This window comes from Diadema setosum, chromosome 2 (assembly GCF_964275005.1).
Source record: "Diadema setosum chromosome 2, eeDiaSeto1, whole genome shotgun sequence".
NCBI lineage: Eukaryota > Metazoa > Echinodermata > Echinoidea > Diadematoida > Diadematidae > Diadema > Diadema setosum.
The window spans coordinates 25,396,110-25,413,999 of NC_092686.1; the positions used below are offsets into that span (position 1 = coordinate 25,396,110).

Below are 17,890 nucleotides of genomic sequence, written 5' to 3' on the forward strand. Positions count from 1 at the left end.
GATACATGCTGTATGAAGGGGAAACACATTTCATATAATACAGATGATGGAGTTTCAACTGCTGTAGTCTGCCCTTGTTTGAAAATTAGTGAACACAAGACAAATTACATGTTGGTGCAAATTTACAGCTCAGACAATTTAGAATTAAAAAAAAAAATGCTGCAATTAATCATGCTCCCAGGGTGTGCTTGAGCCAGAGCCTCTTATGAAATTTCTCCAAATGAGCTTGATGCATATTACAACTGTTTTTAGTGAATTCATCAAGCTGGTGATTCACAACTGGTCCTTCATACAGTAAACTGGTCTGTTGGTACTACCAGTGCAGCAACTGATAGGTGTAATCAAATTAATGCAGTGAAACACTCTACATGTAGTATGGCATGCATTAGATAATTCCTCATGGCGGCACAGAGAACACAGTCATGGAATTAAAGGTACAACGTGTAATGTCATTTATAATACATCTGACCATGTGAAACAATAAAGATAGGGAACACTACACTACATGTACGTGGTATGCACGTACAGGTATGTGACAGATGTTCACTTCTGCCGATACCGAGTTAGGAGGTGTAAAAAACGGGGGGGGGGGGGGGGTGAAAAACTGCTAATTTTCATCAGCTTACACACAGTATTTCCTTCTTTTTCAGATTCACACTAGAGAAAGCAATTCCACTAGATGACATCACATGAAATGAATGCTTCATGACAAGTACATACAATTGTAATGTCAATGGTTAGTGATGACTTATTTTTGTCTTCTTTATGCAACTGTATTTTCTACTATCCTTATCTTTTTGTGATTCCATTGTAACATGTCTCATTGCTTCAAATTCCCATAACTTTTAAGAATTACATAAACCTTGATTCCCTGGATCTACAGCACTATTGCACTCCAAGCAGCAGAGAGATGGTTAACAAATTTTTACTTCTCTTTTGCAACGTCACACGTGTACCTTACAGCTGGATGACTGATTAATCAAAATTTGCAAACTACACTGTTCGTTATATTAAATGTTAACAACCAATGCAAAAGTGTGGGAGACCTATGAAGAATTACGAGACATTAGGCAATGATGGAAGATGATGAACATAAAATGTATAGTGTACATTGTAGAGATGGCATCTATGATTAAAATCATAATAATAATAATAATAATAATAATAATAATAATAATAAAATAGATTTAATGTGAGTTATATACTGATTGAATACAGAATTAGCTTTTACCATCAAATTTTGAAAGAATTATTTCTTTAGTTTATTTAATTGATTAGTAATCTAGAGAAACTGTTGTTATAGAGACATGCCCCATTCAAATGATTTTAAGCTGAAGCACAGTCTGTCGTGAGCACGAGCACTGTATCAAAGCAGTGCCTTTGTGACATGTACAGTGTACATGTACCTGCACAGCTGTACATCAGGACACTCCTCACAATGTATGCCCTATGTATTTGAACTTTAACAATGTACACCACAGCGATAATGAATAAATGGCAACGAAGGCAAGTTCCTTTTATTTCATTAGGTCTCAATTGTCAAAGACGAGTGTTTCCCTGCTTCTGTTGTTTGAAATGCACTTTTATACTGATCAGTAGAGTGTCACAGAAATCTATGCAACAATACAATTAGCCCGAGGGAAATTGAAACTCTTGGATCATTGATGAAGATTTCCCTACAGTAGCACAGACAGACAGACAGACAGGGAGAGAGAGAGGGGATGGAGAGAGTCAGAGAGAGAGAGATGTACATGTTGTATGATATCAACAGCACTTTTGTATTAAAGACAAAACAGGAATCTATGTGAAGCATTTTATAGAACTTTACTATTTGCACCTGTAGACACAAGGGTCCGAATTCATGAAGGTGGTACAAACAAAACCATGGCTTAAACCATGGACAAAAACTATGGATCGCCAAGTGTCGCACAGAATATTTCATTACGAAATTGGTCATTTCATCAACAAAATGACCGTTTCGTTAACGAAATTATCATTTCGTGGACTAAATGTTCATTTAGTTACAAAATGTTGTAATTTTGTTACAAAATAATCATTTTATCAACGAAATGACTGATTTCGTAACGAAATATCCCATGCGACACTTGGCACTCCATGGTTTTTGTCCATGGTTTAAACCATGGTTTCATTTGTACCACCTTCGTGAATTCGGGCCATGGAGTGTAGGACCATGAGTGGACCCACGCAATGTTAAAATGCAAACATGTGTTTTATGAGACACACTCAATCGTGATGCGATGAAGTGTGAAATCAGGTGTTATGATATTATTTTCATCAGTCTTAAAGGCCAACTCTATAATTCAAGATATGGCTGTACCTACTAAATGTACACATGGATTGACAATGTAAATGTTAAGAAAATTATTGGACATTACGTAAGTCATCACTCCATCTATAAAAATACTACTCTGATCATGAATTAAAAAAAAAACAACAACTACAGCTCTATCATAACAATTTAAAAGAAATATATATATTTCTATTCGAAAATTCCTTGCATGTAACTTACAAAGGAACCACTGGTGAATAGGTACCTATCATGTAGTTTGAGATGACACAGCGTGTACTGAGAGGGTACTGTATACCATACGTTAAATTTGAGAGCATACATTGTATATTCCACCACTTGGGACAAGTCTATACAAGATACATGTAACCACCTTGATGTAACTTTTAGAGTGTTTGAATCACAGTCACAGACGAGAAACATACATTTTAAGTAAGGATTACCTATCTTTTCAGAAGAAAAGCTAGTGATTTCCAACCTTTTAGATGATGTAAATGTATGGCGCAGGTCTTAAATGGGAGGCAATGTTTCAGGGAGTTCACATATTGTATCTGTGGACTTGCGAAATTCACGAAAATAAAAACATCCCCAAATGTGATGTGCTATACTACAGTATGAGACAACTTTTGTATGCATCTCATGTCTATTTCCCTTGCTTTGTTTTGCTTATTTTCTCTATCTTGTATACCAGCACAGAATAATGACCAGTACTGAATGTACTAACATTTAAATGCCAAATCTTCATGACACAACAAAACTGATGAAGGAAACTGCATACCATACTCTTTCCTGAGACAATCTGTCCGTAACACATTTCTTGAGAGTACAGTATCATACAATTGTATTAGGGTAATTAATGATAGTCTCATGGTGCGTATTTGAATACTTTCCTGTAATAACATTTTTTTTTATTAAAACAGGAGTGTGATGACATGTGTGTATACTTAGTGTTCATCAAATAGCATGAACAAAAAAAAAAATCACATATCCACTTTACTGATGAAAACTGGCACTTAAACAGACAACCTTTCTTCTAGAAGAAAAGATGCCATGACTCAGACAAAATGTGAAGTCATGCAAGCATAGCAACTTCGACTTCAGATTGGAAGCAATGCACTGAGACCATTTTTCTCATCTTACATTGCCACAGCGAAGTCATCCCAAGACACTGTGGGGATCCTGCCCTGTCTGGCCACTGGTGACTAAACACATCAATTCCACTAGATGCACTTCAGCACACACAGCAGGAGGGATATGGGTCAGGAGATTTTTGATTTGCAGCTGATATGACATCATCATTCTTATCCATTTTTTGGCCAGTGCATCAATTTCCAGTGCACTGAGCCTGTGTACATGTACTGTACTATACTGGAAGCTTCATTTTCCTTGACATCTTCATTGAGCAATGGAAAATGTCATGGAAGGCCCGAAGGAAAGCATATTACACATTAATACAACTCACCCGATCACAAATGATGGGAATTGAAGCATTACTCACGTACTGATGAAGGTAGTATCATGGTCGTTCTTTTTAAAGCTTGTGTCAAAAGACCACAAATTGTACATGGATCAAGTATTCAAAAAATACACACAACCTTTTTAAAACCAAAAATTTTTCGCATGCATGAAACTTTCGCAAATTTCATGAGAATTCAAGATTTGCAATTACTCAAGTAAAATGCCAGCAAAAGGTTTTGTCTACACAGTGCATTGAATGTCACTGAAAATTTGTGAATATTTTGTGCCGCTGGCTCCAATTCACAAAAGTTTCATGTCGCAAATGTTTCTGAATTTTCAGTACCATGTACATGTTTAACGCCTGGGACAAAATTGTGTAGGACAAGACTGATAATGCACAGTAATAATACACTGACCAAGGCACAGCTATTGTATGCAATATTTGGCTGCTGCTTTTTTTTTTTCTTCTTAGAAACGAACTTCTTCTTCTTCTTCCTTGTCCAGCACATGTATCCAATAACTTTATTTCAAGTTGAAAGGGAGAAAAAGTCAACCATACATTATATGTGCTGGTAATTTAAAAAAAAAAAAAAATACAAACATGCAACATGTACATACAAGTACATACAATGTAGTACATTTATACTTGTCAGTACAATCCAAATTTTGTGGCAAAGATTCAAACGATTTCAAAGTAGGAATACCCATATCATCTAGAGACACATTTGCATGCCTTTTAAAGATAGCAAATGATATACCTTTAACAACAGTTTTGTAGGGACTACACAAGTACACTGTACAGTACTTGTTGCAGTGCATAAATCAGTATCATGGGGACTTGAATTTTAAAAAAATGAATAAAAGCTCCATTTTCATCAAAAAATGATGTGCCACAAACATGTAGTTTAATTAATTGACATCGACATGGTGTACTTGTAAAAGCCAAGCAGGTTTTGATTATCATTATAACCTACAGGCTGTAAATTCTCTTAAATCTTGAATGATCAATTTGAAGTTCTATTGAACAACAAAATCTGCATTGATGCAAAGACCGTCTTTCTATGATTATAAATATTGTACAAATGAAACAAAATAGAGAACATTAATGCATATGTTTTACTTTACTTTTGAAATAGGTTACTTCTCAAACTGGATGCAAGTTTGTTTTTTGCTTTTTGTTTTTGTTTCTGTAGCTTTGATTTTGGTGTTTGCTGTTGTTGTTGTTTTGGGGGGTTGTCGCCTACTGTACTTCCTTCTGTGTTTTATTTTCAAAACATGCAATATCAACAAAAATAGAGTCAAATGACTGTGATGCCTAAGAGTGGAATACAGTGAATATCATCGGGATATCACATTGCATGCCAACAACTTTTTCTCTTTCACTTTCACAATCACGCACTCTTTTTGAATTTCTTTAGATCATAGATGATCCATATAATAGGCCTAGAAAGCAAACTTAATTGTGATACATGTGCAGACATCAATTACAAAGTTTACTGTGATCAATACTGCAAGTGTATAAATAGTATTAGATGGTCTATTTAAAACATTACCCAAGGGCATGGAATATAATTTCAGCAAATCCCTTCTGTTGTGAGATTGTAAGATTATTGATTTGAATTATGCTCATAAATGTTCAGTCATACGTTGTACAAGTACAACATATTGCCAAGGCCATGAATACTGAAGTAAACAAATTAATTATCACAGACTCCTACAATCTTTCTCATCTGTTCAACATTACAACAATCAGCAAGCTGGTGCTACATGCTGCCGCATTACCAAATTTATTACCATCCTACAATGTATTTTCTATAGTATTACTATACACATTGTAGGTCAGACATTCAAGGAGAATGTTGAGTTCTTTATATTCACCTGTTTAAACTGAATTTTGTGAAATCACAAGCAAGTGACACAGCAAATAAAAAAGGGGCAGAGCAAGCCAGTTTCGATGCAAGCTTAACGTTTGTTAGAGTAGAGATTTTTAAGACACATTTCCAAAAAGAAAAAAGAATAAAAGAAAACACACACTCACATTACGACTTACACATTATGTGTAAGAGGAAAAAAATACATTACTTTTCGTTTTACTAAAAGGAAATTCTCATAAGACAAAGACTGCGAAAAAGGAGCAGATGACAATGCAATGGTGGTGTCGTGACTCTCTCCCGAGGTCCCAAACTAAACGCGTGGTGACCGTAGGGGTTGCAGTGGTGTACACCGGTGTGGAAGCACCCTTACCACCACCACCTGCGCCGAGGTACAGCCCGGCGGACCCTAGCTGTTCCTCGCAGAGAGTCAAGAGAACAACACGGATTTCAACCTTTAACTTACAATGTATATGATTATTCAAGACATTAGATATCCACTCCAGTGTGTAAAGAACTTACCTTTCCTAATTTTCTCGTTTACGTCTATCCTTGTCAATAAGCGGATGTTGTCATCTTAGTAGAACAATTCCATGGTAATTTTCCGAATATCCTGACATAAATACTGTAGTAGACGAGCCACAGCAAACCGTTGGATGGTGGAACGATCCAAAATTTTCGGGGTATCGATCGTTTATAAAGGGCGATCAAAGTCGAAATCCCGTCAACTAATTAGACTAAAGATGGCGCTCGTTGTCGAAGTGAACAGTAGTGTGAACAAAAAAGGTTCATATGAGAAGGTACATGAATGGGTGTCACAGTTCTCAGTTAACCTCTTTGGAACTGAACCAGTAATCGTAGGGTTTCCATACTTTTTGCATGGCACTGTTTTTGTCTCTTTAAAAGAAAGATAAACAGTGATTAGGGGGGAAAAAAGAGTAGAAAACATACGGCACTGAAGTGAACTATATACAGACGAGTATCCTTGTTTAAAACCAACTCTGAAATCAACTGTATTCATTTCCTCTCCTCCAACTGCCAACTCCTTTGATCTCTTTCTTCTTTTCTTTTAATTATTCTTCTTCAACTACGCGAAAAGAAGAGGCATTAAGCCTCTATAGGGGATAAACAGAAGTCGTTGTTTTTTTGTATCTTATGGAATTGATTTATAAATCTCTTTTGAGACAACGATATAACGAAAATATAATGATAATTCAATATATTCTTATTTTTTTCTAATATGAAGAAAGAACACTTGTCTTGGCTTATTTCTTTCAAAAGGTAGGGGTAATAATCATACATGCTTTACAAACATTTTGTCAGTAATATGTAAAATGGGTGTGTTTTTTTTTTTTATGATACGAAATTCTGTGAAAAGTTTTCTAAAATGTAGTTTACCTGCTCTGGCATCACAAATGGTTGCAGTCCTCTGATCCATCCACTCTCATCGTTGCACTGAAACTATGTGAAAATTCATTTCCCTCAAATTTCACTTACCACATAAATATTTCTGCATTCAAGCAATCCATAAATACTTAGGTTCCATTCCTTTCTTCATGAATAAAGCCCAAGCTATAATTATTTGTTGTGTGCAGCCGAGAATGCGGATATACTACTTTCTAAATTCCGTGGATTGAAAGTCAATCTAATAGATTGTAGTCAGGGACCAATCCAAAATTGGATTGAAAGTTTCAATCGAATAAGATTAAATTCTATAGATATATAGATTGTAAACTTCAAGCCAACGTTTGGAATGGTCCCTACGACTACAATCTATTTCAATCTAAGAAATTTAGAGTGTAGACATATCCATTTAAAACCATATTTTTATTGTCGGTTCATCTTATTCCATTCACAATTATTTTTTTTTTCAAAACTCTTCACGCATATAGCGTGAGACAAAACTGAGCACACGCAATTTTAGAATGTCACATGTAATGAATAGCATGTGAGAATACGTTATAATGATCGTTGCAAAGAAGTAGGCCTATAGTACCAGCTCAATGCTTGATAAAGGAAACAAAATACTATACATAATTAAATTGTCGTTTGGGACAAGTGTGAATGTTTACGATGTTGATGTATGATAGGTATTTTGTCATTCCGAAAGTTTGTTATACCGAAACATCAAAAAATTCCCTGTTAATACTGATGGCTCTTATCCGAAAATGAAATACGGTTTTATTAATCCGACAATGAAGGTTCGTTGATCCGAGTATGAAAAGAAGGTGCGTATATTTTTAGGTCTATACCAACGAACCTTTGGAATTATGTAGATCTTCATTGTTTTCGGATTCGCGAACATTCGTAACAACGAACGTTCGGAATAACGATCCCTCAGAATAACGAACTGTAAACTTATAATATTATGAGAGGAGAGAGGGAGAGAGAGAGAGAGGAACCCCCCCCCCCCAAAAAAAAAGAAAAAAGAAAAAAGCACAATGTCTTTACGATTCTTATTAATAGGCATGGGTGCTTGTGATGATAATGCTTTCTTGGTTTGAATGTAGTGTTATTTATGTTGATCGTTTTGATATCTCCTGACCTCTATTTTGTAACTCTCTTCTTCTTTTTCTTCTTCTTTTTTTTGTATATAGATTTTTCCTCCCTTGAGATTGTATTCTTCTGTCTCTTCTATGCATGCTTGCTCGTCATTGTTACGGAGCATGATGGTAGTTAATAGAGGAAGATAAGCACTGCCTGATGGGCTATGGTGAATTTCCAAAAAGGTTTCGGAGTGACGTTCTGTGAAAAACAAATTTTGATGATATAGGGAAGTCGAGTAAAGAAAGTCCGCACAATCAAATTCAAAACTTCTGTTGTATGAAATGTCATGGTTTGCCTCAAAACAAATATGACATGTATTAACCATAAAGCGTCTCCTTAATTTCTTCTCATCGCTTACCATCGCTTACTGGGACCACATGTCTTGAAACCCACGATTGGTTTTTGTTTGATTTCATCGACATTGTGACATGAGGAATAAATCAATGATGAAGGTGAACGTTGTCTTTTGTTGTCATTTCATTATGTCGCCATTGTTCCGTTGTTGCTATGCTTGTTTGCTTATAGGAGATTGGATGTAAGCCACAAGCAGCTACAGTGTTCAATATTGATGAACAGTATAGATTATACATCTCTGCTTTTTTTCCTGCAATCTATGAGTGGAACAATCGATCAACCTCGCTGGTGTGGTTCATGCGTGGTTACTGAAAATCAGTTCGCTTTCAAAGATGTTAATCCAGCGCTTATATCACCAACCTAAAAGCCCGGTCACACAGCGCTTAACCGCTTAATCACGGCCAAAACACGTCAAAAAGTGGTCTCCCGTGAAGCAGACGATATTGTTCGCGTTGATGTCGAGTTTAAGACGGTAACGGTCGATTTATTGACGTGGCAGGACGCGGGGAAAAATCGGAACGGCGTCGGACGCGGTAAAAAGTTTTGAACTGCTCAAAATTTTATTCCGCGGACAACCACGGGCCGCACATCACGTGGTAAAGATCCGTGTTCCGGCAGTGATTAAAACTTGGGGAGACGCGGTAAGACGCGAAAAGTTTAGCGGTCTGTCACGGGCAGAACACGGTCATCGGACGCGTGTTACGCGTTGGTATCACGGGAAATAGCGTTTGTTTAGCGGCTTATCACTGACATATGGATTTTTCAGCGTACATACACGTGGTTGGACGTGGTTAGCCGTGCTTAGGCAGGGATTCAGCAGTGGAACAGCCGCCAACGGCCATACCCCGTACAAAGCACGGCAAAAACAAAATTGACCAAAAAATTACCTCTTACGACCACGTCCACCAGATTTTCATAACTTTTTGTACGTGATTTAGACGTGAAGTGCTGAGTGACCGGGGTTTAAAAGCCCGGTCACACATCGCTTTACGGCTTAATCACTGCCAAAATACGTCAAAAAGTGGTCTCCCGTGAAGCAGACGATGTTGTTCGAGTTAATATCGAGTTTAAGACGGGCTACGGTCGATTTATAGACGTGGCAGGACGCGGGGAAAAATCGGAACGGCGTCGGACGCGGTAAAAATTTTTGAACTGCTCAAAATTTTATTCCGCGGACAACCACGGGCGGCACACGTGGTAAAGATCCGTGTTCCGGCAGTGTTTAAAACTTGGGGAGACGCGGCCTAAGACGCGAAAGTTTAGCGGTCTGTCACGGGCAGAGCACGGTCATCTGAGGCATGTTACGCGTTGGTATCACGGGAAATAGCGTGTGTTTAACGGCTTATCACTGACAAATGGATTTTCCGCGTACATACACGTGGCTGGACGTGGTTAGTCGTGCTTAGGCAGTGCTTCAGCTGCAGTGAACAGCCGCCAACGGCCATATCCCGTATATACAAAGCACGGCCAAACCAAAATTGACCAGAAAATTATCACTTACGACCACGTCCACCAGATTTTCATAACTTTTTGTACGTGATTTAGACGTGGAGTGCTGTGTGACCGGGGCTTTACTAATGAAGCCCATTAATAGACCCTGGATGCGCCTATACGACCCGATTACTATTGAAATTTAGGCCATGATGGTGATTATACACCTCGAACATAGCTATGATAAAAGATCATATCCACCCTAAGAATACAACAGCATGCAGCAATTGGCCTATTCTAATACAGAATGATCACACCTCAAATGCTTTTAGCGTGATTTCCAAGGCCTATAATGTTAGCTATTGCCACAACAGCTACGTCTTTGCACGATGATCTTGCCATGGCCGGCGCCACTTTTTCATAAGTATGTGTGTGTGTGTGTGGGGGGGGGGGGGGGGGGAGGGGGGCACTTCAGACTCGGTCTTCATGGTGCCACTTTCGTTCCGGGTTTCTTCAGCTGACTTCAGCGCAAAAACAAAGCCTTAATTGGTATCGCGTTCACACTTCAAGGTTTCTATCTATTTCTTTCTAAGTTGCACTTACGTACTTCGGGGGGGGGGGGGTCAAAGTGGTGACACCTTATGTATTCCTTTGTATGGTGCCAAAAGAAAAAGTGGGAGGGGGGCCGAGCACCCCCCCCCCCTCCCTTTCCGGCCCGCCGGCCCTGAGCTCATAACGCCCGGATAACGGTATATGAAAAAACTGTAGTGCTGTCTGTCCTCGGTTCTTTTAGTCTATTTTCCCCGCCAGTATCATTCTCCGAAAGTGATCAATGTGCCATGGAGACCGCCCTCTCGCGGGATCATCACGGCGAACCCTCAGCCACTCGGAGATCCACTGAGCAACTTACTTTGATGTGCGACACAATCATTGTGCACGGATGTTGGAGCCGGGCGCCTTTGAATGTTTCTCAGACAAGGGCGCCGGAAGCGGGGGGAGGGGGGCAGGGGTGGCACTTGCCCCCCCCCCCCCCCAAACAAAATGTTGGGGGGACAAAACGAGTTTTTGCCCCCAAAGTGCCCTCTGTAACAACAAATTAAAATCACTGATTTAAAGACCAAAATGAACGATAAAGGCATATTTTTTTGTCTAAATGTTGTAATTTCATAACTGAAAATGCAAAAAATTTCGCTCCTAACGGGGCGAAAATTATAATACATTAACAACATACATTATAGTATCTATACACTAATAGTAACTTATGAGTAAATTTAGTGTAAAGATAGTAGCCTCGTGTCCTTGAGTGTGCCCGCTGAAACATAGCATACCTTTAGTAAACCTTACATTTTTCATTTTCTTCTTTGCTTTGCAGCAGTATAAGAATATTTTTTATTGTTCGAACGATGCGATCATGTTTAAGCTTTTAACGAGTACATTTCAGATAAATTGCAAAGTGAAAGTGGCTCGCTCGTTCTGCCCGTACTTATAGTATAAAATGAAAAGTCTTCATAAGTTATTATCATAGTCCTTCGCAGTGATTTCTTTTACTGTGTTTAATTCCTCAGAAATTTGATTTATGCTCTATAAAAGCCACTTTTATACTCTGTTTTTACAAAAAGTCCCTACCGTGGGAGGAGGTATCCCCCTCCCACATCCTCCCCCGCTCGGTCGCTTCGCTCCCTCGACGAGGATCTCACTCCATCACATAACATACCCCCGTATGTTAAGATCATAGTCCTTCCAACTGATTTTTTTTTTCAATATGTTAATTCCCTAGAAATTTGCTTTTAAGTTCTGTAAACACCACTTTTATACTCTGTTTTTACAAAAAGTCCCTATCGTGGGAGGGGGTGTCCCCCCTCCCATCACACCCTCCCCCCGCTCGGTCGCTTCGCTCCCTCGCCGAGGATATCGCACCATCACATTATTAATGTACTCCCGTATGTTATGATCATAGTCCTTCCAACTTATTTTTTCAATATGTTAATTCCCTAGAAATTTGCTTTTAAATGTTCTGTAAATGCCACTTTTATACTCTGTTTTTACAAAAAGTCCCTACCGTGGGAGGGGGTATCCCTCCTCCCACACCCTCCCACACCCTCATCATCATCATCGTCATAATCATCATCGTCATCGTCGTCATCGGCGTCATCATCGTCGTCATCGTCGTCGTCGTCGTCATCGTCGTCATCATCGTCATCATCGTTATAATCTTCATCATCATCGTCGTCATCGTCGTCATCGTCATCATCATCATGCATCATCGTCATCATCTCTAAGTTAACTACATACTCAGTAGTCATGATAACATAATGCAGTGTACGTATAGAAATCAATGTTGGGATCAAGCTGCTGATCTCATTAATTTCTGGTAGATATCGCTAGCAGAGTTTATAAGTTTATATACGTATAATGTTCAATTATGATACAACATAACAAATCGAACCAAAGGACAGAAAATGGTATTATTTTTATCAATATTGATGTTGGAGGAAGCTGTAGACAGGGGCGAATCCCGGAATTCTGTAAAGGGGATGGGAAGGGGGGGGGGGGGCGAAACAATATTTGTGGTGCTACTTTCAGGTTTAATTTCATTTTTTTCTTTTCATTTCTTTTGTTTTAACATTTAATAAAGAGGGGGCGAGAGCCCGGTGCGCTCACCTCTGGATCCGCCACTGGTAGTTATATTTTGGATTATGCCAAATACTGAGTACATCGTTTTCAGGTAGCGATCTAGTTAAAAGGTTGACAGATGTTATGAATCATGATAATCTGGAAGTCACGTTATTAGCCAAGAATTAGGACCCATTCACACAGACTCTTCCCCATGCACCATTCCCTCCCCATAGCAGAAGAAAAAGATGTTATACAGGTAATATTATAACTGATTCCAAGTTATCAAAGAAAATAGAATATCCATCATCTTAAAAGACCTATCTTACACTTATTCACTGAATGTTGTTGTTGTGGTTGTTGTTGTTGTTTTTTTTTTTTTTAAAGAAGCTTATTGTGTACACGAACATGTGCTGATTGGTGTTCAGGTGCACAGAGTGGCATGCATATGTTGGCGTTTATCGCAGTATTATGATCCGCGGACTTGGAGAAGAAAATATTCGGGTAGCAAATTTGAAATTCTATTTTCCATTTTCAGTTCTCATGAGGTTACCTTCATTTTGTTCATTAATAATTTTCCAGTTTTCCGATGATGAGAAACTCGATTTTGAGACAACATTTGATTTTTGTACTTTGATACCTTGCTACCCATGCAAAAATACGACCTTACTTTACTCGTGATGAGTGTGGTTGCGTAGGAGAACAAAACTGAGACCATTGGTTACACAAAAATTAGCAACCAAACGATAACAAACCATCACCACCACCACCACCACCATTAAACAACAACATCATCAACAACAACAACAACAAAGTCGCTTATCTCGGAGTCTTTTGCATATCCAGTGGGTGAATGGGCATAATGAATGTCGAGTATAATTCTTGTCATACTTGAGTATTCTTCTTCCATCCGATACATCTACTTTCTTGTTCACTTCCCTTCGAAAGAGAAATAATTATAAACGCATTGAATAAGGCTGTAGCGGAATCATGTGATCACGGCCCTGGCCACTGCAGGATCACAGGATGTGTACCTGTACCTAGCTAGCTATGTACGCTGTGCGATAAACCATAAGGCCTACAACTACAAGCGATTTCAAAAGTCAATGTCTAACCACGTCAACGAGGGAGACGTGGTGGTATTACGCCGAGAAAAGCTAAAAGAAGGCAGCTAGTTAGCCTTGCTTATTATAAGTGTCGTTTTGCGTCTGGATTTCAAGCTAATTTTACTTCAAAATTATGGGGCCAGGGCGAAGTTATTGCGTATTTGCGCTGGTTTTCTGCGAAGTTTTCCTTCTCGTAGCAAGGCTTCCTTCGTCTGGAGCGGTTCCTGATAACTCTCTCGGCCGAACCAGCCGGGCACCGGAGAGACGAGTGTCCGCTGGCAGCAAGTCGCGTGAGCAGCCAAGAGTTGCAGATAAACCCAACATTGTGTTCATACTCACTGATGATCAAGATGTTACCATGGACGCCATTGTGAGTATTGATTTGGAAATTGAACGATGCCCATTTTGTACGTCAACACTACTTTTTCTTTTCATTTTTCTGATATGATTTCCAAAAGAATAGAAAATCTATTGTGATCTTAATTCTTTTATCATCATTTATTTGTGCCGTTGGCGTGGATAGGGCTGTAGGACCCTACATGTACGTGTTATTTACATGTGGTACTCGCTCTACTCTGCTCTGTCACCACGATCACCATGTGAGCATGATCAACAATACTGCCCTACTTTGGCAAAAGGAAGCAAAAGTGACATTTCTTGTAAAAGAGCAAAATGTGTCTGTCATTTACACTGACGTCAATGCTTGACAATGGACTATCATGATGTCTTATCTAACATATATCTCTTAGTAGGATGAGTGTTTCTGCATGAAATTTGGCCCGGAAGAAGAGTGAATTATGAAAACATCAATAACTCAAATTCGGATGGTATGTCACTTGCTTCCTTTTGCCAAAGTAGGGCAGAATAGTACTCAGCGGTAGCACGTACTACTAGGTTGTTCAACCCTTTCAGCTGAATTCAGCTGAATTCAGGGAGCTACAACAAGAAGCACTTAATGCAGAATTTGTGTGTTTGTTTGTGTGTGAGTGTGAGTGACTGTGTGTGTGTGTGTGTGTGTGTGATGTGTCATGTGTGGGTACTGTAGGAAAAGATATGCCCTAGATTAAGAATTCAAGCAACAATAAGAAAAGTCTATCAAACTACTAACTGAGGGTTATTTCTTTAAATATATAATGAAAAATTTGCTCGTTACAGTACTATGGAATATGATACCTACAACGAACGCTAATAATAGTACCTTTACAGGTACATTGTGCAAAACACAATATTTTTATTGCATGAAATCTTTGTGAATTGGAGGTGACTGCCTTTTTCGTGGCATGAAATTTTCGCAAGTTGCTTCTAACATTCAATGTGTATAGTGTAGATTAAAGAACTTTCATGTGCACGTTAATTTCAGGAATCTTGGCTCTCACAAAATTAAAATGCACGAAAAAAATTCCTCGTTTCACAGTACCAGGTATTATATTTTGAACAAAGTTTTGACATAAACTTTCAAAATTTCATTAATTGGAAGTGAAAATTTACAGGCAGGGTCATACATCCACATGCCAGGGTGCTACATAACTCTTTCTTTTCTTCTTCTTACCATTTGCCCGGTTGGGCATGCAGTTTTTAGATTGTTGCAGAACACTTGCCCGATCATGAATTTTGCTTGCCTGAGAAGAAATTCCAAAAACATACAGGAAACAGATAAAACAAGGCAAGGCTTAATGAAACAAAATAATTTGAATAAACAACGTACAGACTGTAGGTTGATTCCTATGCTTTAGCACATTAGAATAACAAACTTGGTTTGATCAAGTCTTGGTGTTGGACTTATTTACATACAGTTTGTGTACAAGTAAGTGTTGGAGAGTTGCTGAAATGAAATTAAACTGCATTGCACCACTAAACAGTCGTTATCTTTTGGCTTCTGTATGGTTGACTTCACAGCTTTGAAGGGGGCAAAATTGAAAAGAAGGTAGCTTCAAAACTTGTGCTTGCCCAATTCAGGCGAGCATTTTTTTTTTTCTCATTGTTCAAAACCCTTGCCCGACTTTCACTTGCCTCTGGCAATCCAGCAAGTGCTTGGATAAATGTAGCACCCTGGCGCACATAATCAAAGTACATGTCATATTCTATGATCACTGTCTTGCTACATGTAGGTACAGGTTGTAAGCTAGTAACAGACTACAATCAGGACATGTGTAAGAAGACCAGAAAAGTAAGTAGAAAAGATGGTGAGAACTAAGTGGGAAACCATTTGAAGCGCATAAAATTGTCCAGAGTATAAGAAAAATAAAGTTACCGGTAGTTCCTTCTTGATTGAGCACTGCAGTTGGATTTATGTGTACATGTACATTGCATACTCTGTGTATCCAACCACTCGTGCCATTGATACAGTCACACACATGTGATTGCATTTAAAACTGCCAAATTTCGTATATTGCCCCAAATGCATATCCATGCTGATAAAAATATTTGCACATATGGTTCTCAGCCAAGTTTTAGTCATTCATAACTGCATCTTTTAATTCTATTCACAACAAAATGTAGAGACTGACTGTGCTCATACTGAAGAAAACTGCTGGCATACATGTACCTGCTATGTATAAAGCTTTTGATACTATATGATTCCTGTGCATTCAGTGTTCTCTTTAGGAGGCACTTTTGATGTTTTTTTTTTTTTTTATATTTCAACTATGCAGTAGCATGGAGATACCATACCATGGAGTGTTTCATTCAATACATTGTTTCAAATATTGACTTTCTTTACTTTCTCCACAGACTCCAATGAAAAACACTTTGAACCTTCTTGGCAAGCAAGGGATGACTTTTCAGAATATGGTAAAGTAGAGTGATATTTATTCTGTCTTCAGAGCTTGTATACAGTAGCTCTCACCACAATTTCCATTGTAGTTGGTTGTTGTTTGTTTGTTTGTTTTTTATTCCTTTCATTTTTTTTTTCTTGGTGCCCACTATAGATGACATAAAACATAATACAGAATGAAATGAAACATTAGGTACATGTATGAATCTGTCTTCAGTTACTAACAAGAATCAATAATTGTATTCCAGAGAACATACTTATAGATTTGGATTCTTTGTAAAAGCAAAATATTTAATGAATAAAACTTTGTCTGGAAACAACATGTCTTGAGCTTTCTCATTAAGAAGAAGGAGAAAAAAAGAAAATTCCAGATTTACTGTGAAGGGACAGAATACTTTATACCCTGTGATTTTTATAATATTTCTACAAAGTATGCAGACGTTAGTGTGATTAAGATATCTATTTTGTGTGTGTGTATATATAAGCTTGGTACGCTGCAAGGCGCATTCACAAGATTGTAACATTGTGGGGGTATTTCTATGTGCCAGCAGAATATGAGAATGCCAAAATTGGTCCTTCAGTCATCGGTGAGAAGAAATTCTGACTTAACATGTATCACTAGAAGCTCAAGGCACAAAAGTCACAACACGTCTGTTGATTAGTGGTCCCACAGGCACATTTCATTGTATTTTCTTGTCAGTTTCAGTCAATACCAACATCTGTGCCTCATTTTAGAACTGTAAGTTTAGACAGTAATGCTGGGTGAAAATCTGTTTTTCAGCCGAAAGTGGAGGCTGATTTCAAACAGATTGTGAATATATGACTACCAAATTCAATTGGCTCATACAGTATTTTCCGTGGAGCCTTCTTGCTGTAACCTTTACTGTACATTCATTCTTCCAACCATTATAGTTCTTGTTTGACCATGGCCCTACCTCAAGGCTCAGGACTGTTAAAGCTGTCAAATCTTTGTTTTGTACATATAATCAAGGAAAACAGTTTGGAGGTCCTACTGGTGGCTGTAATTCGTTTTAGTTACAATTTTCTTCCTTTTATTAATGCTGATGTTTGAATTTCTACTGTATTTCAATGTTGATGTCTGCAAATTAAGATGTGCTGTTGTACAGGCATTCACACTAAACACATGTATGTCATGTGCATCAACAGTTTACCAGTAGTCCCCTATGCTGTCCAAGTCGGTCAAGTATCCTCACTGGTAACTACATTCACAACCATGGTGCCATGAACAACACATTGGATGGCAACTGCAGCAGTGTTGCTTGGCAGCAGGGTCCAGAGCAGAACACGTTTGCCACGCACCTCCAAAAAGCTGGCTATACAACCTTTTTTGCTGGAAAGTACCTAAATCAGGTATGAACATTCTCTTCTCTCATTGCTCATATCCTCTGAAGGGGAAGTGCCTAGAGAA

At 38.4% G+C, this 17,890-nt stretch overlaps 1 protein-coding gene across 1 annotated transcript in view; it reads left to right on the forward strand.

Annotated features, from left to right (window-relative positions):
* The first annotated feature begins 13,722 nt into the window (after nucleotides 1-13,722).
* Nucleotides 13,723-17,890, forward strand: part of LOC140241207 (N-acetylglucosamine-6-sulfatase-like) — a 29,648-nt gene continuing 25,480 nt past the window's right edge. Inside the window, exons 1-3 of the mRNA XM_072320963.1 lie at nucleotides 13,723-14,058; nucleotides 16,419-16,478; nucleotides 17,629-17,832. Of these exons, the coding sequence (XP_072177064.1) occupies nucleotides 13,822-14,058; nucleotides 16,419-16,478; nucleotides 17,629-17,832 (501 nt within the window). The 5' untranslated portion in view covers nucleotides 13,723-13,821. The remainder of the gene's footprint in view (nucleotides 14,059-16,418; nucleotides 16,479-17,628; nucleotides 17,833-17,890) is intronic.